Consider the following 24,510-nt stretch of genomic DNA (forward strand, 5'->3'; position numbering starts at 1 on the left):
CAGGAATTTTCTGCACGCCTTCAGCTGCCTGACCACTTCCTGAAATGGCTTGGCTTGCTCAGGAGGGAGCTTGTCCACCAAGCCCGCCAACTGCCGCACATTGTTCCGCATATGGATGCTCGTGTAGAGCTGGTAGGACTGAATCTTGGCCACGAGCATAGAAGAATGGTAGGCCTTCCTCCCAAAGGAGTCTAAGGTACTAGAGTCTTTGCCCGGTGGCGCCGAAGCATGCTCCCTAGAACTTTTAGCCTTCTTTAGGGCCAGATCCACCACACCAGAGTCGTGAGGCAACTGAGTGCGCATCAGCTCTGGGTCCCCATGGATCCGGTACTGGGACTCGATCTTCTTGGGAATGTGCTTGGTCCAGTTTGCCAGCAATGTCTTTTTTAGGACATGATGCATGGGTACTGTGGGCGCTTCCTTAGGTGGAGAAGGATAGTCCAAGAGCTCAAACATTTCAGCTCTGGGCTCATCCTCCACGACCACCGGGAAGGGGATGGCCGTAGACATCTCCCGGACAAAGGCCGCAAAAGACAGACTCTCGGGAGGAGAAAGCTGCCTTTCAGGGGAGGGAGTGGGATCAGAAGGAAGGCCATCAGACTCCTTGTCAGAGAAATATCTTCCTGGGAGGCGGCCGCAGTCGGTACCGCAAGTGGTACCGCTGTCTGAGACCTCACCCCGGGCAAGGGGCCAGCCGGCGCCTCACTCGACGGTACCGGTGGCGCAAGCACCCCCGGTACTGGAGGGGAAGGGCGCAACAGCTCTCCCAGGATCTCCGGGAGAACGGCCCGGAGACTCTCGTGCAGAGCGGCTGTGGAGAAAGACATGGCAGCCGATGCAGGCGTCGAGGTCAGAGTCTGTTCCGGGCGTGGATGCTGTTCCGGGCTGTCCAAGGTGGAGCGCATCGACACCTCCTGAACAGAGGGTGAGCGGTCCTCCCTGTGCCGATGCCTACTGGGTGCCGACTCCCTCGGCGACCCAGAGCTCTCGGTACCGATGTGGGAAGGTGACCAGTGTCGATGCTTCTTTGATTTCTTCAAACGAAGCATGTCACCGGAGCTTCCCGGTACCGACGAGGACGTAGAATCCAGCCATCTCTTCCTTGGGGCCGAGGCCGAAGAAGGTCGGTCTCGGGGGGGGGGGGGGGGGGGCTGTACCGCAGGAGCCCTCAGGGTAGGGGGAGACCCACCCGAAGGCTCACCGCCACCAGCAGGGGAATGGAGAGCCCTCACCTGCACTCCAGTCGAAGCACCACCGTCCGACGACATCAGCAACAGCGGAGGTCCCGCACCGCCGACGCAGCCTTCCGATGTCTCGGTACCGACGATGCAGAGGGTCGATACCTCGATGCCGTCGATGTAATCGATGCCGAGTCGAAGGTCTTGATGCTGTCGACGTCGATGCACTCGATGCCTCCGGTGCTGTTGTCGACGAAGAGCCCGAGAACAACACGTTCCACTGGGCCAATCTCGCTACCTGAGTCCTCTTCTGTAAAAGAGCACAAAGACTGCAGGCCTGCGGGCGGTGCCCAGCCCCCAGACACTGAAGACACGACGCGTGCCTATCAGTGAACGAGATTAGCCGGGCGCACTGGGTGCACTTCTTGAAGCCGCTGGGAGACTTCGATGACATGGGCGGAAAAATCACTCCGGCGAAATCAAAATTCGCGATGGTGACGAAGGGCACCAAAAATAAAGGAGAGAGAAAAAACCCGTACCGAGGCCACAAAAAAGGCCTACCCCGAAAGCGAAAGGAAACTTACGTCAGGGAAACAAACTGGACACACGGGAAGGGACAAAGACCGAGGTCTTTCTTTTTTTTTTTTTTTTTTAGCGAAATTGTGAAGACGCGCGAGGGTCAACTTGAGGGGCGCGAAACGGCGGCAAAACACGACCGTCCCGAGCGCGGACAAAAGAAGGCTGACGAACACGAGCCGGTTTGGGCGGGAAGACGGCCTTGCATGCGCGGTGTGCATGGGCGCGCGAGGACTAGCAAAGGCCTTTGCTAGTGAAGTTTCCGATTGGAGGGGCTGCCGTGGACGTCACCCATCAGTGAGAACAAGCAGCCTGCTTGTCCTCGGAGAACAATGCACGCAACAGAACTCGCTAAGTGTATTCTGTCATGAACTGTACCTAAATTCTAATGTGCACAGTTTAAAAGGGGCGTGGCTATGAGTGGGGAAATGATGAATGTGGGGAGATGGACACGGGGGAGATGCTGGATGGGGAAATATAGGGGACACAGAAAAGGGAGATGGATGGTGAGCATGGAGAAAGAAGAAATGTCAAACGGGCTGAAGCAGCCATGGGCATAATCATATATAAGAAATCATATGAAGGGTTAATTCTGTTAAAAGCTTGGTATTTGAATTGAATTCTTATTTCAAATTTCAACTTTTACTTTGTAAGTGAAGTGAAGGTATGCCAGATGGTTCAGATTATATTGAACTCTAGCTGTCGAGCAAAAGGGTTAGAAAGGTCAGAGAAAGGAATTTCTTTCACCCTTGTGAATTGCCAATGCTAGCTGGCACAGCTGTAAACTATTATGAATGAATAAAGGAATGAGCCAGACATATGATTAATTGTAGTTTAAAATGCTTAGATAGAAAATACTGTTTAGAGAGAGGCAATAGATTAGTATTTACAAGTTTTTGATATTTAGAATATGTCTTATAAGAAATACTGATTCTGTGTAAATTAATAAGGTTTGTGTCTGTGTAGAATATCTGTTAAATTCTGTATTACTCTTTGTCTGCTGTTTAAGAGGTCAAGCAAGGACTGCATTGAGGAGATCAACATGTGGTTTGACTTAGCCATAGTTCTGGCTGGTTCAATGTATAAGCTGATAGGTGAAGAGGTCAGAACTAGTCAGCTCTCTTCTCCTTGATTAATTATAGCTAAGTGTAGGACTGGCCTCCTGGAAGTAATAACCTGATATGTATGCTATTAAGTAAGATTGACTTTTGACCTCTTTAATGAATGCCAGAGTTTAGTTAGCAGTTAGTACTAGGAATATGAGAAATCAATCATAATAACATGTAAGAGACTGGAGACCAAATGTCTGGCTTGAGGGGCCCCAGGTCAGAGGTCAGTTTAGGATGTCTGGAACCTATGTAACTGATATTTCAAAAGTAATGATTGGTTGAGGCAAGGTAGCCAATCTAATTCCTTAACCAATTGGAGAGTAAGGGGGCTGGGCTAGGCTAGGAGGAGGGCTTAGGACCCTATTTAAGTAGGAGCAGAAGCAGTTTACGTCAGAAAGAACTCAGAAGGAGCTCAGAAGAAAGAGAAGGACAGAAGGAACAGACAGAAGAAGGAGAAGACAGCATAAGAAGAGAGCTGAGACAGAGAGCTGAGAGAAAGACCCAGAGAGCTGAGAGAAAGACCCAGAGAGCTGAGAAGGAGGAGAAGAGAGCTAGAACTGATGTCCTGCTTTGTTTGCTGGCAAATAAAGAAGATTTTTCTCTCATACTGGTGTGTGCTGTCTGACTCCTGAAGCATCACAAATTCATGCATCCATTCCTGCAACAATTCTTGGTGGCAGCGGTGGGATGAATCCTGCATTAATCCCAGCACCCAACTGACTGGAGAACATTCGCCGGGTATGTATTCTGTATTTTGTATTGTAATTCTAGCTAGAAAATTGTAAATCAGCCCCTCAAGAAGGAGGGAAGGAGAATCTGATCAACTCTCAGCGAAGGCCCTAGTACCTTCTAATCTAGAGGAGATTAGAAGCGAAAACGCTTGAGCTTATCTGTATCTGAGAAATCTGAAATTGTTGGGTGGGATTTTCTGTACTGAATGAATGTGTGATGCCTGAATGTTAATGAGTGCGGACTTCTTATAGCTGCATTTCCAATTAACGCGAGTTCAATTGGTCAGCAACGGAAGGAAGCGATTGTTGTCTGTCTACCTAGTGTCTCGAGAGTGCAGACCCCTTACTGCATTCTCAAAAATTCCCTCCCTTTTTGTGTGTTGTAACTGTAAGCATTATGGGTGGGACATCATCTAGACAAATTGCTACCCCCCTAGACTGTATGCTTAAGAACTTCAAGAAAGGATTTTTAATTAATGACTATGGACAGACTTTAAGCTCAAGTACTCTAAGAACCTTGTGTGAAGTTGAGTGGCCATCTATGGGAGTGGGGTGGCCCCCTAGTGGCAGCTTAGATATTGAAGTAATCCGGAAGGTCTACAGCATAGTAGTAGGAGAACCAGAATATTCTGAACAACTCCCTTATATAGATTCCTGGGACAGCCTTGTGACTGACCCTCCCTCCTGGTTGAAAACTTATATGGGATCCCCAGTAAAATTCATGTTAGGCCGTGTTCAAAGAAAGATTAGAAAATCTAAACTAGAAGAGGGAAAGAGCCCTAGGAAGCTTACCACCCAATCGGTGGCTTCCGCCCCTACCCTGTCTGAGAAACCCATACTCTCTGATGACCCCTCAGACCTTGAGCCACCACCTTATGGCCCATTGTTGGGGTTCCGTGCCACCCCCAGAGATCCACGCCGCCCAGCCCAAGCTTCTCCAGCACAGGCTTCTCCAGATAGTTCCTCCCCCATTGTGCGAACCCCGCCACACCCTAGGTTGGACTTTTCACCTGGCCTCTACCCTTCTGTGCCAAATCCTCTCCTGTTAACCTCTGAAGACCCGTTTTGGGTTCCACTCCCTGACTCCTCAACTCCCGACAGCCCAGCCTCTCCCTCTAATACCCCTACCCACTCATCAGGGGCCCGGCATCCCTTTCAATGGACTGACTCACCTGTGACCACCTCTCAGTCTATGAGTACCCCTCCCCATCCCTCAGGATTTCAACCTACCTCTACTGAATGGGTTAGACCCGCTGCAATTACCTTTGAGCATGATAGGAGGGTAGCTCCTAGCTCTACCTCAGGTTCCATTCCCACCTCCTCGAGAGTTCTGCCACTTCGTCAGGTAACTACCACTCGACCGGATCCTAATAATCAGGGTCAGGTTATACAGGCACAGGCCTATCAGTATGTACCCTTCACAACCACTGATCTCCTGAATTGGAAGACGCATTATCCCTCTTATACTGAAAAGCCTCAGGCAGTGGTGGACCTAGTGGCTAGCATTATGGCCACCCATAACCCAACCTGGACTGATTGTCAACAACTTCTCCTGACCCTCTTCACAACTGAGGAGAGGCGGAAGATTTTGCAAAATGCTGAGGCCATCACGCGAGAGCGTGTCCCCGGGGGGACACAGGACCCAGAGGGATGGGTTAGAGCTCGGTTTCCTCGCGCAGCTCCAGATTGGGATCCAAATGATGGGCAGCACTATGAACTGTTGTCTGGCTATTGCCGGGACTTACTGGAAGGTATGAGGAAAGGCATAAAGAGGCCCATTAATCTGGCAAAGGTCTCTGAAATTCTCCAAGGGGCAACTGAATCCCCTGGGGCCTTTTTAGAGCGACTAATTGAAGCCTACAGAACATACACCCCATTTGACCCTGAAGCCCAAGAAAATCAGAGAATGGTGAATAGTGCATTGGTGGCCCAGAGTATGCCAGATATCCGGAAGAAGTTGCAGCGTCAGGAGGGATTCGCAGGGATGAATACCACCCAGCTAATTGAGATCGCAACCAAGGTTTTCATTAATAGAGATCAGGAGGTGCGCCGAGAGGCTGACCGGAAGATGCAGAAGAAGGCCGACCTTTTAGCGGCAGCCATTACTAATTCCACCCTTAACCGAGGTCGACCTCTAGCTAATGGGAAGCCAAAGTGGGACCCCGGACCACCAGCCAGGCCCCGAGATTCCTTCAATCAATCCCGGCCAAGGGGGGAGAATCCCAGACCAAGATTGGAGAGGGACCAGTGTGCCTACTGTAAGGAAAGAGGGCACTGGAAAGATGAATGCCCCCAGAGGCGCCAGGGACTGAGAAGGGGACCAGGAGATCGAGGAAGCCGAGGCCGAGTTCGAGAGGGAAGATATGAGCCTCCTGAATCTGACATCATCGGGATAGCCGAGATGGCAGAATGGGACGAATAGGACAGACCGGGTTCCTACAAACTGGGCTCCCAGGAACCTATGGTCAAGCTAACTATAGGGAGCCGCTCAATTCCATTCATGATTGATACAGGAGCTGAACATTCTGTTGTGACGGAGCGATTAGCGCCTGTGTCTGGAAAAACTGTCCGAGTGGTGGGAGCCACGGGGGTGCAGAACCGGAGGCCCTTCTTGACAACCCGTAGATGCCAATTAGGCTCACACATAGTCACTCATGAATTCCTGTATATGCCAGACTGTCCAATCCCTTTGTTAGGCCGAGACCTGCTGTCCAAGCTTAGGGCCCAAATTTCCTTTGACTCTGATGGCCAGACTTCAGTCTCCTTTCGGCCCCCGACCTCCAGCCCTAAGGGTATATTGAGTTTCTGCTGCCCTCTTGAAGAAGAATGGCGGCTGCATCAGTCACATGGCCAAGTTGACCTACCCCTGGCAGACAGCTTTCAGGTCAGTGGGGTATGGGCAGAAGATAATCCCCCAGGGTTGGCCCGAAATATTCCTCCTGTACATGTAGACTTACTTCCAAGTGCCCGGCCAATCCATCTTCGTCAATACCCAATTCCCAGAAAGGCTCTGGAAGGGATTCAAGCACATTTGAATCGTCTGTTATCCCATGGAATTATTCGTCCTTGCCAGTCTCCATGGAATACGCCACTATTGCCAGTTCAGAAGCCAGGGACTGAGGACTACCGGCCAGTCCAAGACTTACGAGTGGTTAACAAATCCACTATCTCATTACACCCTGTAGTGCCTAATCCATATGTCCTGTTAGGATTGATACCTTCTGGAGCTACCCATTTCACGACACTAGACCTAAAAGATGCCTTCTTTTGTATTCGGGTGGCCCCAGCCAGTCAATTGCTTTTTGCCTTTCAATGGGAAAACCCAGTAACAGGAAGGAAGCTTCAGTATACATGGACTCGCCTGCCACAGGGGTTCAAGAATTCCCCCACTATTTTTGGGACAGCCCTAGGGCAAGACCTTAAGACTTTTAAATCTGAGCCTTCCAGGCGAGTTTTACTCCAGTATGTAGATGACCTCCTGATTGCAGCAGTGACCCAGGAAGAGTGTTTTGAGGCTACTAGAGAATTGCTGGAGCTACTCTTGGATGCAGGCTATAAGGTCTCACGCTCAAAGGCCCAACTTTGTCAGTCAGAAGTGAAGTATCTGGGCTTTTGTATTTCCCAGGGAAGTCGGAGACTGGATGCTAGTAGGAAGCAAGCAGTTGCTGCAATTCCCCAACCCAAGTCCAGAAGAGAAGTTAGGGAATTCCTGGGAGCAGCTGGATTCTGCAGAATTTGGATTCCAAATTTTGCACTGATGGCGAAACCCCTTTACCAAGCCACAAAGGGGGGGTGAAAAGGAACCATTTGAATGGGGACCTACTGCTCAACAATCCTTCATTGCCATAAAGAAAGCCCTACTCCAAGCCCCTGCGTTAGGCCTTCCTGATGTGGAGAAACCTTTCTCATTGTATGTCCACGAGCGACAGGGGGTTGCTCTGGGTGTGCTGACCCAGATGATGGGATCCTGGCAGAGGCCTGTTGCATACCTGTCTAAACAGCTGGATGGAGTGGCTAAAGGATGGCCAGCCTGCATGAGGGCCATTGCAGCAACAGCCTTACTGGTCCAGGAAGCTGATAAGTTGACCTTGGGGCAAGAACTGGTTGTTAAAGTCCCCCATGCAGTTCTCACCCTCATGGAGTATAAGGGCAACCACTGGTTTACAAATAACCGTATGGTTAAGTACCAAGCTAGCTTGTGTGAGAATCCACGGATACACCTGGAAACAGTGGCTACATTCAATCCTGCTACTCTTTTGCCAGCATCTGAGGGACCACCGGATCATGACTGTATCCAAACCATGGATGAAGTGTACTCCAGTCGACCAGATCTTAAAGATGTTCCGTGGAGGGACCCAGATGTAATTTATTTTACAGATGGAAGCAGTTATGTGGAGAACTCCAAGCGACTGGCAGGCTATGCTGTGGTGACAGAAGACAAGGTGATAGAAGCAAGAGCCCTGCCCCAAGGAACTTCAGCCCAGAAAGCAGAACTTGTGGCCCTCATACGAGCTCTGGAGTTAGCAGCAGGACTGGTAACCAACATTTATACTGATTCCAAATATGCCTTCACAACTCTACATGCTCATGGAGCTTTGTATAAGGAAAAGGGACTCATAAATGCTGCAGGCCAACCTGTTAAGTATGGACCTGAAATACTTCAGCTGCTAGAGGCTGTTTGGGCCCCCAAGAAGGTAGCTGTTATTCACTGCAGGGGACACCAAAGAATAGATACTCCAGTGGCCCGAGGGAATCGCCATGCTGATCGGGTGGCCAAGGAAGCTGCTCGAGGACCCCCAGCAAGTACTGTGACCCCCCTGTTCCAAATTCGACTGCAAGAATGGACACCTATGTATACCCAAATGGAAGAGAAATGGGCTCAAGAGGAAGGTGCAGTAAGGAGACCTGATGGCTGGTTACATCTCCCTGATACCAGAGTTCTGGTGCCACGCCACCTAGCTTGGCCTGTAGTGTCTCAAGCTCATGACCTATCACACTTAGGGAAAACAGCACTAGCCCGCCTACTCAATCGAGTAGTGGTGCTGGAAGGATTGGATAGTCTGGTTGCCACTGCCTCTGCCCGATGTACTCTCTGTGCCCAGAATAATGCTCGTCAGGGACCCCGTATTCCACCAGGAGTTCAGTCTAGAGGACTAACACCCTTTGAGTCCCTAGTTATAGACTTCACAGAAATGCCCAGGAGCGGTAGGCTCCGATATCTCTTAGTCATGGTCTGTACCTTTTCTGGGTGGGTGGAAGCATATCCTACAGTCACTGAGAAAGCCACAGAAGTAGCTCGAGCCCTCCTTAGGGATGTCATCCCCAGGTATGGACTGCCCCTTGCCATAGGTTCAGATAATGGTCCCGCCTTTGTTGAAGCTACACTTCAGGCCCTGTCCCGCGCATTGCACATTACCTGGAAATTGCATTGTGCCTATCGTCCCCAGAGTTCAGGGCAGGTTGAGCGGGCAAACAGAACCTTGAAAAATAGCCTAGCAAAGATTTGTCAGGAAACCCAATTGAAATGGCCACAGGCATTGCCACTAGCCCTCTTTCGCCTCCGATGCACCCCAACTAAAGGAACAGCCCTCTCTCCCTTTGAAATTGTGTATGGGAAGCCCCCAGCCATTTTACAGGGAATTAAGGGAGACATAGGGATTTTAGGGTCTGCCCAGGTGCAGGAGCAGGTAGCCCTCCTGGGAAAGATAATTTCTGAGCTTCAGTCTTATGTGAGAGAAATAAACCCTGTCCCCTTCCAGGCTCAGGTACATTCCTTCCTGCCAGGGGATAGAGTTTGGGTGAAAGACTGGAAGCTCCAGCCTTTGGGGCCCCGATGGAAAGGACCTTTTACTGTTTTGCTTTCTACCCCTGCAGCTGTGAAGGTCGCAGGGATAACTCCATGGGTCCATTGGTCTCGAATTAAGTCTGCTGACCAGACTGAGCCCAGCACGGATCAGACGGAGCCTAGACAGTGGAGAGCAGAAAGTGATCCAGCGGAGCCATTGAAGTTGCGCCTGACCCGAACCAAAGAATCTACTAGCTGAAAAGAAGGGTCAACTGCATACTGCAGGAGCGGCTGAACTTCGGCTTCACACTGAGACTCTTTCTTGCCTGATTCTGGCTTTCCTGGAATTTGAAAGCTTGATCCTTATCAGTTGAGGGTTTATCCCAACTGGTATAAGAACTCAAAGACTGAGAACACTATATGAGAGTAATCTGTGATTAGCACAGACTGTTGAAATATTATTGCTTAATTAGTTTGCTGTATTTGTTTTAGATTAGGAAGAAAGAAAATGTTAGTAGTTTGGATGCTTTTGTTGTTTTCTACTCCTTGCCTCCTTGTTCCTAATACCCCAACTCGCTCCAACCTTTGGTTACACTCTGTCCAGGAACTAATTAGCCAGGCAAAGATTACTTCCCCTTGTATTGTGTGTTCCCGATTTTCTCCTTATACCACAGATGTCCCAGCTGTACCTGTCCCTGTGCAACTCCCAGCTCTTATACCTCCCTACTTTTCGAGTTCAGGTCCTTGGAGCCAGGATTATACTTGGTGGTCCTTTTATAATGCTACTTCCCCCTCTGAATCTTCTCTAAGGCCAGTTTTTACGTCTCCCTATCCAGCCTCTGGAGTGTTTTGTTTAACAAGAAGCATCTCAACTGTTCTTCCCATTCCCTGTAACTATACTAATGTTCTCCCAGAAAAAGGAGAATCTGTGTGGGTAGTTTCTCCAGGTACTCCTATGTGCCCTGCTACCATACCTGTAGATTATGACCCAGGTGATTATCTGGCTCCTAAGCGTACCACTGAGAAGACTATAGTGTCCAAGCTTATTTTCTACTTTCATAAGTCCCCGGGGTATGAAGAGTTACTAACAAATGAGCGGCCTGTCACAATTGGGGATTGGCGCCTATGGTGTGCAAAGTCTCCATTTCGTCTTCGTTCCCCCTGGGATAGGGGCTCGCATTATGGGCACCCTAAGTACCCTGTCCAGCCTGAGCCAACATTTATTGGGAACTTTCCTCACCCTCTTCTTGGTCATTACTGGCTCTGTGATAATGTCCTCCACATGGTTCTTCCCTCCACATATGATTTTTGTGTATTGGTAACCTTGAATTATTTTCCTAAAGTTATTCCTCTTAAGCCACTATCCCCGCACCGCTCTAAGCGAGAGGCTTTGTCCTTACCCTCCTCCGTTGCCACAGAGGATGAGGCGATTGAATTAGCCCTCCAGTATATTAATTCTACTTATCCTCTGACTAAAAAGAGACTTGTAGCCCTTTCTGCCACGGCCTGGATTCCAATTGGAGGCCCGGTAGCGGGTATTACTGAACTAGGTATGGCTACTCGGAGACTTCAGTCCCTACTCCATGTTTTAGTTCATGAGCTGAATGTGGTAGTCAATGCATTGCAGGATCAAATTAATGAATTAAGTATAGTTTCTAGGTATAATCGTATGGGCCTTGACTATCTCTTTGCAGCCCAGGGTGGCCTCTGCACAGTGCTAAATTCTTCAGAGTGCTGTACTATTGTCATAAATAGGACGCATGTGGTTAGGCATGCCATGGATAAAGTCCTACAGTTGGCCAGCCTTAATGTGGAGGATTACCGAGGAGGATTAGATCTTACCTCCTGGTGGTGGTCATTGACCTCCTGGATACGTCCCTTGTTCATTTCCCTAATAGTCTTAGTTTTAGCAGGGTTGTTGTTTTGTTTCCTGGCCTCATGTGCTTCGGCAGTATGCCGTCGGACCTTAACAAGTAGGGTAATGGTGGTTCATAAGTCTATTCCTAATTAGGATCACTATAATCTCCAGAGTTTGAGTTGTGAGACTTATCTCTGCATAAGCTGATTTTAGTCTCAAAGGGGGGAATGAAGCAGCCATGGGCATAATCATATATAAGAAATCATATGAAGGGTTAATTCTGTTAAAAGCTTGGTATTTGAATTGAATTCTTATTTCAAATTTCAACTTTTACTTTGTAAGTGAAGTGAAGGTATGCCAGATGGTTCAGATTATATTGAACTCTAGCTGTCGAGCAAAAGGGTTAGAAAGGTCAGAGAAAGGAATTTCTTTCACCCTTGTGAATTGCCAATGCTAGCTGGCACAGCTGTAAACTATTATGAATGAATAAAGGAATGAGCCAGACATATGATTAATTGTAGTTTAAAATGCTTAGATAGAAAATACTGTTTAGAGAGAGGCAATAGATTAGTATTTACAAGTTTTTGATATTTAGAATATGTCTTATAAGAAATACTGATTCTGTGTAAATTAATAAGGTTTGTGTCTGTGTAGAATATCTGTTAAATTCTGTATTACTCTTTGTCTGCTGTTTAAGAGGTCAAGCAAGGACTGCATTGAGGAGATCAACATGTGGTTTGACTTAGCCATAGTTCTGGCTGGTTCAATGTATAAGCTGATAGGTGAAGAGGTCAGAACTAGTCAGCTCTCTTCTCCTTGAATAATTATAGCTAAGTGTAGGACTGGCCTCCTGGAAGTAATAACCTGATATGTATGCTATTAAGTAAGATTGACTTTTGACCTCTTTAATGAATGCCAGAGTTTAGTTAGCAGTTAGTACTAGGAATATGAGAAATCAATCATAATAACATGTAAGAGACTGGAGACCAAATGTCTGGCTTGAGGGGCCCCAGGTCAGAGGTCAGTTTAGGATGTCTGGAACCTATGTAACTGATATTTCAAAAGTAATGATTGGTTGAGGCAAGGTAGCCAATCTAATTCCTTAACCAATTGGAGAGTAAGGGGGCTGGGCTAGGCTAGGAGGAGGGCTTAGGACCCTATTTAAGTAGGAGCAGAAGCAGTTTACGTCAGAAAGAACTCAGAAGGAGCTCAGAAGAAAGAGAAGGACAGAAGGAACAGACAGAAGAAGGAGAAGACAGCATAAGAAGAGAGCTGAGACAGAGAGCTGAGAGAAAGACCCAGAGAGCTGAGAGAAAGACCCAGAGAGCTGAGAAGGAGGAGAAGAGAGCTAGAACTGATGTCCTGCTTTGTTTGCTGGCAAATAAAGAAGATTTTTCTCTCATACTGGTGTGTGCTGTCTGACTCCTGAAGCATCACAAATTCATGCATCCATTCCTGCAACAGGGCAAGAGATCCTGGCGAGTGAGTTAAGAGAAGACAAAGGGAAACAGAAGCCAGAGCCTGGGACCAACATGATTTGAAAAATAAAATGACCAGACGACAAAAGGTAGAAAATCAATTTATTTTCTATTTTGTGATTAGAATATGTCAGATGTGAAATGTGTATCCTGCCAGAGCTGGTGCTACACATGGTTGGGACCCAGGGCAGAAATTTTGGAGAGGCCCCCCAAAGTCCAAACAAGCTGAGCCTTCTTCAGCTTTCAGCAGCTTAGAGCTCTCTCTGGCCAGGGAGCAGTTGTCCTAGTTGCACTCCTCTAAAACAATCCCTTGGCTGTGTGATCTTTATATTTTGCACAGTATACGAGAAAATACATCTCTTTCTATTTGTTTGGTATGGCATCTTGGGGTTTTGGTTTAATATATTATATGTTGTGATAAGGAAGAGGCTATCCTACCCTGGTTAGGCCCCTAGAGGGCGCTGTTCCCCTAAAATGTCCAGGGAGAAAGGCTGGGTGAGTTGCTGAAGGGAGCCAGAAAGGGGAGGTATAGCTGGAGGTCACTAGGACCGGGGAGAGTCCTGGAGGTGGAAACAGGTGCAGCAGGTTATGGGCTGGGTCCTGTTTGGCCATTAAACACTGAATACCCCACCTGAGGGGTGAGGTGGAGAGCTAGAGCTAGAGCAGCAGCGGGAGAGAGAGAGCTGGTAGCTGGAGGTCCCCATGTGAAGTACTGGCTGAGCCCTTTGGACTGGGGGTAGAACTGTGTGTTCCCAAGAAGGAAGCTGGCTGGGGTAAGAAGGCCCTGGAGTATCAAGAATAAGAACTATGTGTTCAAGGAGGGACTGTGTGTCCAGGGACTGAGTAAAAGACTGTGTGTCTAGAACAGTGAAGAGGTACTGTGTGTCCCAGCTGAAAAGACTGTGTGTCTGGGACAGTGGAGAGGTACTGGGTGTCCCAGAGGAAAAGACTGTGTGTCTAGAGCAGTGTGCTACAAGGAGGGACTGTGTGTCCAGGGACTGAGTTAGTACTGAGCCCAAATGCCTGTGTGAGAAGGCTCATTAGTACTGAGCCCAAATGCCTGTGTGAGAAGGCTCAGGGGGAAGAAATCTATGGATATTGAACTGTGCCAGAAGAAATGTTTAAAATGGAAGATTGCACTGAGTAGGAAGAAATGAAATGGTTAAGCGGGAAGAACTGTTTAAGCTTGTGAAAGTGTTTTAAGCTAAAAGAAGTGTGCCCCAGAGGCTGGAATAAAGATGTGTATGAAAATAGCCTGATTGGTGAGACCTGACTAAGTTTGCCTTTTGAGAAGCAGGTCACCCTGAGCAGAAAAGGGTAGTAGAATAATTTGCATAAAATCTGCATACTGAGAACCAGCTCACCCTGAGTGAAAGAGGGACCTGGGATCCTGAGGTGGGAGCTTCATCAGCCCAATAGCCTCATCATTTTCACAATGTTTATCATTTTTGGTCAGCTAATATGTTTGGCATTTGTGTTCTGTGTGTGATCCAGGTATTCTGCTATCACGAATTTTCTATGTAGCATTCTGAAATAATTTTGGCTTTTTCAGTTTTCCCAATAGTGAAGGGAATATTTGTGAAGAGGGAGTGGAGACAGGGATTTTTTTAAATCCTTGTTCTATATTGTTTGTGATTTATAAAATGATGTTGTACAAAATATTATTTTCATACTTTAATAAAATGATTTAAATATAAAATCATAACTGTTCAAGACTTGTGTGGATGGGATCAGATAGTGTTCGCAGGGACAGGGACAGAGTTCACGGAGATGAGGCAGGAACAGAACTCACGGTGACAGGGACTGCGGAAGACAGGAGATCTAGACTGAATCCTGAGATTGTTGATGAATTCTTATTTATCCATAGATTAAAAAATCATAATACTGCTTTATAGGACATATTTCTCCCCTCTAGGGCATACAGAACGGGTTGTATTTTGTATCCCTGGACATTTTAACAGGGTGGATTAGGATTCCTTGGGGTAGTAGAAGTCAGCTACTGTTAGGATTGGAAGGGTAGAGGGTGGTAGTGGTGGGAGGGTTTATTATAGTTGCTCATTGCTATTATTGTTTTCTATTTGTAATTTATACACAACAGTTGCACAACATATTGTTTCTTTTTATACTTTACTAAAACGATTTAAATATAAAATCAAAAGTGTTCACGGCTTCTGCAGATGAGAACAGAGCCCACGGGGGCAGGGATGGAGAGAACCTGCGGGGACGGAGACAGAACCCACGGGAACGGGGTGGGGATGGGAACAAATTTTATCCCTGTGTCATTCTCTATTTCTTAAGGCTGCCAATTGGATCCAGATTTATAGGACAGGGTTGATCCAGTCCTGGGTTTACCTCGTATGCATGAACTTGTAGTTTACCCATTGGATTCCCTAAGAAAAACAAGACTACAAATCCCAGTATGCACTGGGGTAAACACAGGGCTGATCAACTGTGTCCTGTGAATCTGCATCCAGTTTGCAGCCTTAGCATTGCTATTAGAACCTGCCCAGTATTGGACCAAAGACAATAGAGGGTTAGGTGACTTGACCATGGCCATATGAAATTGCTGTGGGATTTGAACCTGGGTCTTCAAGTTCCCAGCCCACTCTTCTAACCATTAGGCTACTCCTCTGTTCTGAGGTCATATAGAACACATTCAATTATTTACCACCTGACAAACTGTGTATAATGCCTTGATACAGAAGCCATAAACAGCAGTTCTTCCTTACCATGAGGGCTAATGTTCGGATTTCCTAAAAAAACAAAAACAGTAAAAAAAAATGATTATAGCTAAATCAGATATATCAGCTAAATCTGCAATGACTCTCAGAAACATCACTCAAAACAGAAATTCTCTGGAAGACTATGAGCCCACCAAAATTCAGAAGGCCTACGAGTCAATTTGTTTGCACAAAATTAAACAGAAATAAGGAAACAATTTTGAAAACCTCTTGGGGCCCTCCAAGCTAATTTTCAAAGGGAAACACCCTGTAAAGTTTCTCTTTGAAAATTCGGAACTAGCGAGGATACACTTTGTACCTGTTATACAGCAGGTGCAACAAACACACAGAGATTTCAAATGGAAACCCTTGTGCATAGGTTATCCTCACCCTAACCACCCCTTCTGCCCCATCTCTTTTCTCCAGGTGTCGGGCTGCTGAGGGGAGGGCAGTTTTCTGCCTAAGGAACTTACCTGGGTAACTACTGAGTCAACTGAGCAAATTCCTTTGAAAATTGTCCTCAATGTAAACCAATACATTGTTTAGTGATTTTTAATTCTGAGTACATAATGTAAACCCCCTGGTAGCAGAGCAAGGTATAACAATGATGGTACCAAATATGTCACAGTGTTTCCCCAAAATGACTCAACACCAACCAGGGGGTTTAACAATAGATTCTTTAAACTTTCTTTTCTCCTGTCTTTCAGATTTCCAGAGATCTTCAAGGATCTCAACATGTAAGTTTTCCTCTACTCTTTTTTTCCTTCTTTTAGTTATCTCTCACTTATTGTTCAGGTTTCCTTTACTATTTTCTCTTATGTGCACTTTTTTAAATAGTTTGTCACTTAGCTGCTCTCTTTGTTTTCTCTCTCTGGCTCTCTTGAACGGTGGGTACCTTTTCTTTCAGGTGATGATCTCCAGCATCAACTTTCTTCCAGTCTTTTCCTAGTAACATTCTCACCAATACAGCTCCTTCCCAACTGCCAGCCTGAGCTGTTTGTCACTCTCCTGAAAGTTCCATCAGCATGCGGAACACTCAGCGAATGCATACAGACTACTCAGTTTCACTGCACTGCTCACTATCTCTACACCAGATCTAGAAGGAGCCAGGTAATCTTTTAAAATTTAACCCATAGGGTTACAATAAGATTAAAATGGCAACCAGTGTACTTTTCAATACAATCTTGAAACTGCCCGTGGGAGTGATTTCCTGTCACTTCTGAATGAAAAAGAAAATCTCCACGAACCTAACTGTTTAGTTTAAGGGCGGTCTGAGGACGAAGCTTGGGCAGAGTCAGCCTAGCTGGCTAGTAGTGATATTCAGTCTGCCAACTGACTAAGCAAGTGCAAAGGACAGCAAAACAGCTGTTAGCACACTAAGGGGGTAGTTATCAAGCTATATTAGACAATAACCTGCATTATTTGCTCCTAAACGTGTGTTAAAGGGCTCTAATGCTCATTTCAGTGCCCTAATGTAGATTTATTTAGGTTACCTTGTTGTACATAGTAATGAGATGCAAAACATGCAAATCTATGTAAAGCAGCTCAAACTATGCAAATACTAGAACGGGGATTGCGGTGAACCCTGGGTGCATACCATAAGCTATGTTATAGTTGGTAAAATAACCCCAGAAGAACTCTGGGGTTATTTCACAGCCCAGGAGCATAGGGCTGCCTGATGGTCCAGGACAACTTTTAAAGAGGTCAGCATCAGTTCCCTGAAGGCTCCCTCTGAGCCTCCCCAACTCACAAGCCACCGTCCTGAATGGCCTCTCCATAAGTTAAATCCCTCCCAACATGCACCACCATTTAGGGCCCTGCTATAAGCGAAACCCTCCAAACTAAGCCTTCTCCAAAGGACAGGCCTCACAAGTGCAGATCTCCCCCTCCAAAAACTGTCAAAGATGCACCTCCCCTAGGCTTCCCTCCTCTCCCCAGGCCTCCCTCCAAGATTCCTTGGAGATTAGGGGGGGGGGGGGTGATCTGGCAGGAGTGACCCCAGTTGCTCCTGCCTTTGCCAGTGCTGGGATCCAAAATGGCACCAGCAATGTAAACATGAGCCCTAGTGGTAGTATTGTGAAAGTACCACTAGGGATTGCCAGCACCAGTTTAGATCTCAGCACTGGTGAGGGTGGAATTACTGGAGATTGATCCTGCCTGGTCCTTCCTAGACACCAAGGAAACCTGGAGATAGACCTGGGGGGGAGGGGTCCTACATGTGGGGGCCTTCCGAGGGGTGAAGCATTGGCATTGTGGGCTATTTCCATGTAGGAGAAGTACCTCTGTGGCAGCTTCTGGGGTGGGGGAGGAGAGGGACATCTGCGGGGTTTTGCCCCTTGATGGAATTCTCCTATGAGGTAGCTCTTAATGTGGGGGGAGTGCTTGCATGGGGAGGGGCCCTGATCAGGGGGGAACTTATCGGGAGAACATTTAAGTTGGGGGGGGGGGGGGCATTCAGGAGGGTTGTTTGTGAGTGAGAAGGCTTTTGGGTGGTGCATTTGGGGAACTGAGGCAAGCCCCTTTAAGAGGTTCTTCCCAGAAGTACTGGCTGCAGCTTTATGGCCTGATGCTCTCAAGTTGGTGGAATGACACTGTTTGTTAGGTGGCTCCAAGGCAGCATTATTCAATTACCACAGGACTCAGCAATGGTTGGTGACTCCTGTGATAAATCAAGATTAGGAAAAAGTCTGACTTTTACTGCATCTTAAGAACTTCTGCCCCTTAATATCACTACTAACCGAATTACTGATAATCCCACTCTAGCTCCACCCATAGACAGCTTCAGTATTATCCACATCGTATTATAAAAATTTTTTTTATTTCACTTAATATACCGCATATCGCCTAGCATTGCAGTGGTTTACAATAAAAGGTTAAGGATCCCGGAGAAACAAGGGAAGGAGAATAGAGAAGAAAATAAGAAAAGGGGAAGGGAGAAGGATCAGGGGAAGAAATCAGGGAAGAAAACAGCCATTATGAAGGGAAAGCTTGGTTAAAAAGCCAGGACTTGTTAAGGTTCTTAAAAGTGGGGTATAAGGTTTCAGTTTTGATGTAAGTTGGTAAAGAGTTCCAAAGCTTAGGGCCAATATATGAAAAAGCAGAAGAGCGAATGCTGTCCAGACGTATAACAGAAGGCAGGTGAGTGGGACATGAAGGAATGACTGTTGGGAGGATCGCAGGGAGTGAGTAAGGGTGTACAGAATTAATAACCTAGAAATGTAATCAGGGGCAGTCAGAAGGGAACCTTTGTATACCATCAGAAGGAGTTTGTAGGTAATACGATAGGAAATTGGGAACCAGTGTTCTTGCAATCAAAAGTTGAGTAACATGGTCAAATTTACTCGTATTATGTAAGAGTTTGATTGCCATCGATTGCACTAACTGCAAGCACCTCATGGAAGATAGTGGCAAGCCAGCAAACAAAGCATTACAACAGAGTAATGACTAGTGAAAAGAGAAGGGTTCAAAAGCTTGAGGGGGAAAAATATGGCTTAAATGAACAAATTCTTTGTAAGATAAAGAAGGATGATTGAAGAGTTTTAGAAATGTGTTCATTAGAAGGACGTTTGGGGCCAAAAATGACCCCCAGTATATGCAGTTTCTCAGCACAGTTTATGGCATGACCCTGAAGAACGAAGGGAGATGGAATTTAATTTTCATTTCATTTATTTCACTTACTATACTGTCCTTACTAACGGGCAGACCAAGGCGGTGTACAGACTAAAATTTACAAACAAACAAAAACAGTAAGAAATGAACTACAATTTTGGACGGGAAAGAAAATCTCATACACTCAGAGAAAGTCCAGAAAAGGGGGAAAAAAAGGGGTGGTACATGTATCGCGATACAAGGGGCCGCAGGAATGGGGCAGTATGGATTTGGAAAGTGAATCGCTTCGATTTTAGTAACATTCAGAGCAAGCCTGTGAGAACCTAACCATTCGGCAGCAGGATCAAGGCAAGAATTTAAGAGTGGAGGAGTGAATAGAGTTGGAAGCGTATGAGTATAAAATTTGTATATCAGCAGCATAAAATATGGACTGCAGCCTTTGAACTGTATGAGAAGAATTAGAGGGAATATGAAAATATTAAAGAGAAGGGGAGCAAGAATAGATCCCTGAGGACACCCTAGAGCAGAGGTTCCCAAACCTGATCCTGGAGGCACCACAGCCAGTCAGGTTTTCCAGATTTCCACAATGAATATTCATGAGATAGATTTACATGCAGTGGAGACAATACATGCAAATCTTTCTCATGAATATTCATTGTGGATATACTAACAACCTGACTGGCTGGGGTGCCTCTAGGACCAGGTTTGGGAACTACTGCCCTAGCGTGTAGGGATACTTATCAACGCAGTCTGTAAGGATATTCAGTGGTACTGTCCAGAAAAGGCCTCTGAATAACCTAGTCAGCAGCAGTTATCCAGACTGCTGACCAAATAGCCGCCAATGAATACAGACTTATTAGAAAACAATCATGTTTTAAGCCACTTGTGAAAGAACTCTCCATACCTTAAATAAAGGGAAGGTTATTTAGAAACATAGAAACATGACAGCAGATAAAGGTCAAATGGCCATCCAGTCTGCCCATCCTCTGTAACCCCTAACTCTTCCTTTTACTAAGCGAACCCATGTGCTTATCGCATGCCTTTTTAAATTCTGACAAAAGTCCTCAACTCCACAACCTCCACCTGGAGGCCGTTCCAAGCTTCCACCACCCTTTCTGTGAAATAATACTTCATCGTATGCCCCCTCATTCCAGAGTTTTCCTTCAGTTGAAAAAGGCTCACTTCCTGTACATTAATGCCCTTGAGATATTTAAACGTCTCTATTATATCTCCTCTCTCCCTTCTCTCTTCCAGTGTATACATGTTGAGGTTCTTAAGTCTGTCCCTATATTTTTTGTTCAAGACCGCTTATTAATTTTGTAGCCACCTTCTGGACTGACTCCATCCTGTTTATATCTTTTCTAATGTAAACGAGCGATACCCCAAAAGGATCTGTTATAGGTTGAAGACAACCTGCACAAATGAGTCAGTGGACAATTCTTTTACAAACCAGAATACAATGCCCTACGACGGGTATAAATCTTTAAAAATTAATGCACCTATATACAAAGGAACTAAACCATAAAGACCCTTCAAAACTGGGTCAGTAATTTAAACATCCTGGAAGTCAGTGGAATTGTTCAAGAAATGGTGCTGCTCTCTCTTATCCTGAGCCACCCAGGATTAACTTCGCAGTCATGTTCTGCACTAATTATAATCTTGCTAAAGACTGATTAGAGAGACCCAGATATTGCAATAATCTTAGGAGCCAACTCTGTGGGTACTGTGGGTGCTTGAGCATCCCCAATTGAACAAATTCTGTGACTGTGCCCAGGGAGAGGCAATTTACATTGAGTTTAGCATCCCCAATAATTTTGAAAAGTTGGCTGCTACGACAATAATCAAGATGAGACAGAAGGACTGCTTGGACCAGTTGTCTCAAGTGATCTGGAAAGGCATACTCTTATTTCTCTAAATGTATTACAAAAGCAAAAATATTATGACTAACTTAAAAATAAAAAAATACCACAATATCGTTTTTTTTTTAATAAAAGGAGGAAGCCATGTTCTGCAGCTTAGAAATGGTTCAGAAGGAGGCTATTATTAAGAATAAAATTGCAGAGCATATACAAAAACATGGACTGATGAGACAAAGTCAGCACGGATTTAGTGAAGGGAAGTCTTGCCTCACCAATCTAATGCATTTTTTTGAGGGGGTAAGCAAACATGTGGACAATGGGGAGCCGGTTGATATTGTATATCTGGATTTTCAGAAGGCGTTTGACAAAGTGCCGCACGAAAGACTCCTGAAGAAATTGCAGAGTCATGGAATCGGAGGTAGGGTATTATTATGGATTAAGAACTGGTTGAAAGATAGGAAGCAGAGAGTAGGATTGCGTGGCCAGTATTCTCAGTGGAGGAGGGTAGTTAGTGGGGTCCCGCAGGGGTCTGTGCTGGGTCCGTTGCTTTTTAATGTATTTATAAATGACCTAGAGATGGGAATAACTAGTGAGGTAATTAAATTCGCCGATGACACAAAATTATTCAGGGTCGTCAAGTCGCAGGAGGAATGTGAACGATTACAGGAGGACCTTGCGAGACTGGGAGAATGGGCGTGCAAGTGGCAGATGAAGTTCAATGTTGACAAGTGCAAAGTGATGCATGTGGGTAAGAGGAACCCGAATTATAGCTACGTCTTGCAAGGTTCCGCGTTAGGAGTTACGGATCAAGAAAGGGATCTGGGTGTCGTCGTCGATGATACGCTGAAACCTTCTGCTCAGTGTGCTGCTGCGGCTAGGAAAGCGAATAGAATGTTGGGTGTTATTAAGAAGGGTATGGAGTCCAGGTGTGCGGATGTTATAATGCCGTTGTATCGCTCCATGGTGCGACCGCACCTGGAGTATTGTGTTCAGTACTGGTCTCCGTATCTCAAAAAAGATATAGTAGAATTGGAAAAGGTACAGCGAAGGGCGACGAAAATGATAGTGGGGATGGGACGACTTTCCTATGAAGAGAGGCTGAGAAGGCTAGGGCTTTTCAGCTTGGAGAAGAGACGGCTGAGGGGAGATATGATAGAAGTGTATAAAATAATGAGTGGAATGGATCGGGTGGATGTGAAGCGACTGTTCACGCTATCCAAAAATACTAGGACTAGAGGGCATGAGTTGAAGCTACAGTGTGGTAAATTTAAAACGAATCGGAGAAAATTTTTCTTCACCCAACGTGTAATTAGACTCTGGAATTCATTGCCGGAGAACGTGGTACGGGCGGTTAGCTTGACGGAGTTTAAAAAGGGGTTAGATAGATTCCTAAAGGACAAGTCCATAGACCGCTATTAAATGGACTGGAAAAATTCCTCATTTTTAGGTATAACTTGTCTGGAATGTTTTTACGTTTGGGGAGCGTGCCAGGAGCCCTTGACCTGGATTGGCCACTGTCGGTGACAGGATGCTGGGCTAGATGGACCTTTGGTCTTTCCCAGTATGGCACTACTTATGTACTTATGTACTTATGTAAATGCAATTTGGAAGCACTGATGCATGTTATTGTCTTACATGTGAAATTTGTAATCTATCGTTCCTCTCTCCATGTGTACATATACGTGGAGGGGCATAATCGAACGGGGCGCCCAAGTTTTCCTGAGGACCTCCTCACAGGACGTCCCAGCGAAGGGGCATGGAAACCCGTAATATCGAAACAAGATGGGCGGCCATCTTTCGTTTCGATAATACGGTTGGGGACGCCCAAATCTCAACACTTAGGTCGACCTTAGAGATTGTCGTCCCCGGTTTTCGGCGATAATGGAAACCGAGGACGCCCATCTCAGAAATGACCAAATCCAAGCCTTTTGGTCGTGGGAGGAGCCAGCATTCGTAGTGCACTGATCCCCCTCACATGCCAGGACACCAACCGGGCACCCTAGGGGGCAGTGCACTGGACTTCAGAAAAAGCACCCAGGTGCATAGCTCCCTTACCATGTGTGCTGAGCCCCCCAAAACCCACTCCCCACAACTGTACACCACTACCATAGCCCTAAGGGGTGAAGGGGGGCACCTAGATGTGGGTACAGTGGGTTTCTGGTGGGTTTTGAAGGGCTCACATTTACCACCAAAAGTGTAACAGGTAGGCGGGGGGAAGGGCCTGGGTCCACCTGCCTGAAGTGCACTGCACCCACTAAAACTGCTCCAGGGACCTGCATACTGCTGTCAGTGAGCTGGGTATGACATTTTAGGCTGGCAAAAAAAAATGTTAAAGCTTTTTTTTTTTTAGGGTGGGAGGGGGTTAGTGACCACTTGGGGAGTAAGGGGAGGTCATCCCTGTTTCCTCCATTGGTCATCTGGTCAGTTCTGGCAACTTTCTGAGGCTTGGTCGTAAGAAAAAATGGACCAAGTAAAGTCGCCCATGTGCTCGTCAAGGACGCCCTTCTTTTTTCCATTATCGGTCGAGGATGCCCATGTGTTAGGCACGCCCCAGTCCCGCCTTCACTACCCTTCCGACACCCCTGTGAACTTTGGTTGGCCCCGCGACGGAAAGCAGTTGAGGACGCCCAAAATCGGCTTTCGATTATACCAATTTGGGTGACCCTGGGAGAAGGACGCCCATCTCCCGATTTGTGTCGAAAGATGGGCACACTTCTCTTTCAAAAATAAGCCTGATAGTATCATAGTACAAGGAGACAGATAAAATCCTGTACGAGCCATCCAGTGTGCCCAACAAGATAAACTTATAGTATAAGGTATGATGTGATACTACTTGATCTTGATTTGTCCTTGCCATTTTCAGGGCACAGACCGTAAAAGTCTGCCCGAGACTGGCCTTGTTCTCCAGTTACTGAAGCTGAATCTGTCCAGCCATAATCAGGGCACAGACCATAGAAGTCTGCTCAGAACTGGCTTTGCTTCCCAATTACTGGTGTTGGCTGAAGTATTCTACTCATGTGAACCATGTGAAGCTGCTGAACAGGGCAGTCAGATTGACTGAAACAGCTTTCTGTGGCAAATAAAGCATGATGGTTTGAAGCAGCCCAGTTACGGCTATTACGTCTCAGAGTGCAAGTACAGGAGCAGCTTACCTGGAGGGCCTCATTGATGTTTCCATTATACTCCGTCACTTCTGTCTTCCCTGTGTCTCCCTTTGGACCCTGTAAAAGAAAATCAGAGTTTTCAGTCATGGATTCATTTTTCCACTGCAGATGCCACCAGCCATTGAGTTGATCATTTCCAGGATTTCCCAAAAGCAAAGATGCTCATGATTTGATTTGTGCTTGCTCAGTCTTATGAGAAGGGGAGATCCATGCAGGTCAAGGCTAACATGAAATAGCCCTAGAATAGCGAGGACAGTCTTCCTAGTGGACTGCCCAGTTACATCTTCTTGTTTCAGCAGTTCAGAGGGTGACTGAAACCAGGGTTTTCAGTTTTGAATGAAATCAAATCTGCGGTCAAAATTCATCACTTGGTTTCAGACAAAAGCTGAAACCATTGCTCTCTCCTGCAGAAAGATAGGTCCCCCCAGGCTCCCCCTGGCAGA

General features: G+C 46.4%; 1 protein-coding gene across 3 annotated transcripts in view; it reads right to left on the bottom strand.

Moving 5' to 3' along the window:
• The window catches only part of COL13A1 (collagen type XIII alpha 1 chain), a 1,024,165-nt gene that overhangs the window by 237,233 nt on the left and 762,422 nt on the right, over positions 1 to 24,510 (bottom strand). For all 3 annotated transcript variants that reach the window (XM_030203528.1, XM_030203531.1, XM_030203529.1), the window contains exons 23-24: positions 24,056 to 24,124; positions 15,445 to 15,468 (exon numbers count right to left, since the gene is read on the bottom strand). In XM_030203528.1, the coding sequence (XP_030059388.1) occupies positions 15,445 to 15,468; positions 24,056 to 24,124 (93 nt within the window). The remainder of the gene's footprint in view (positions 1 to 15,444; positions 15,469 to 24,055; positions 24,125 to 24,510) is intronic.

The sequence above is a fragment of the Microcaecilia unicolor genome, chromosome 5 (genome assembly GCF_901765095.1).
Source record: "Microcaecilia unicolor chromosome 5, aMicUni1.1, whole genome shotgun sequence".
NCBI classification, from domain to species: domain Eukaryota; kingdom Metazoa; phylum Chordata; class Amphibia; order Gymnophiona; family Siphonopidae; genus Microcaecilia; species Microcaecilia unicolor.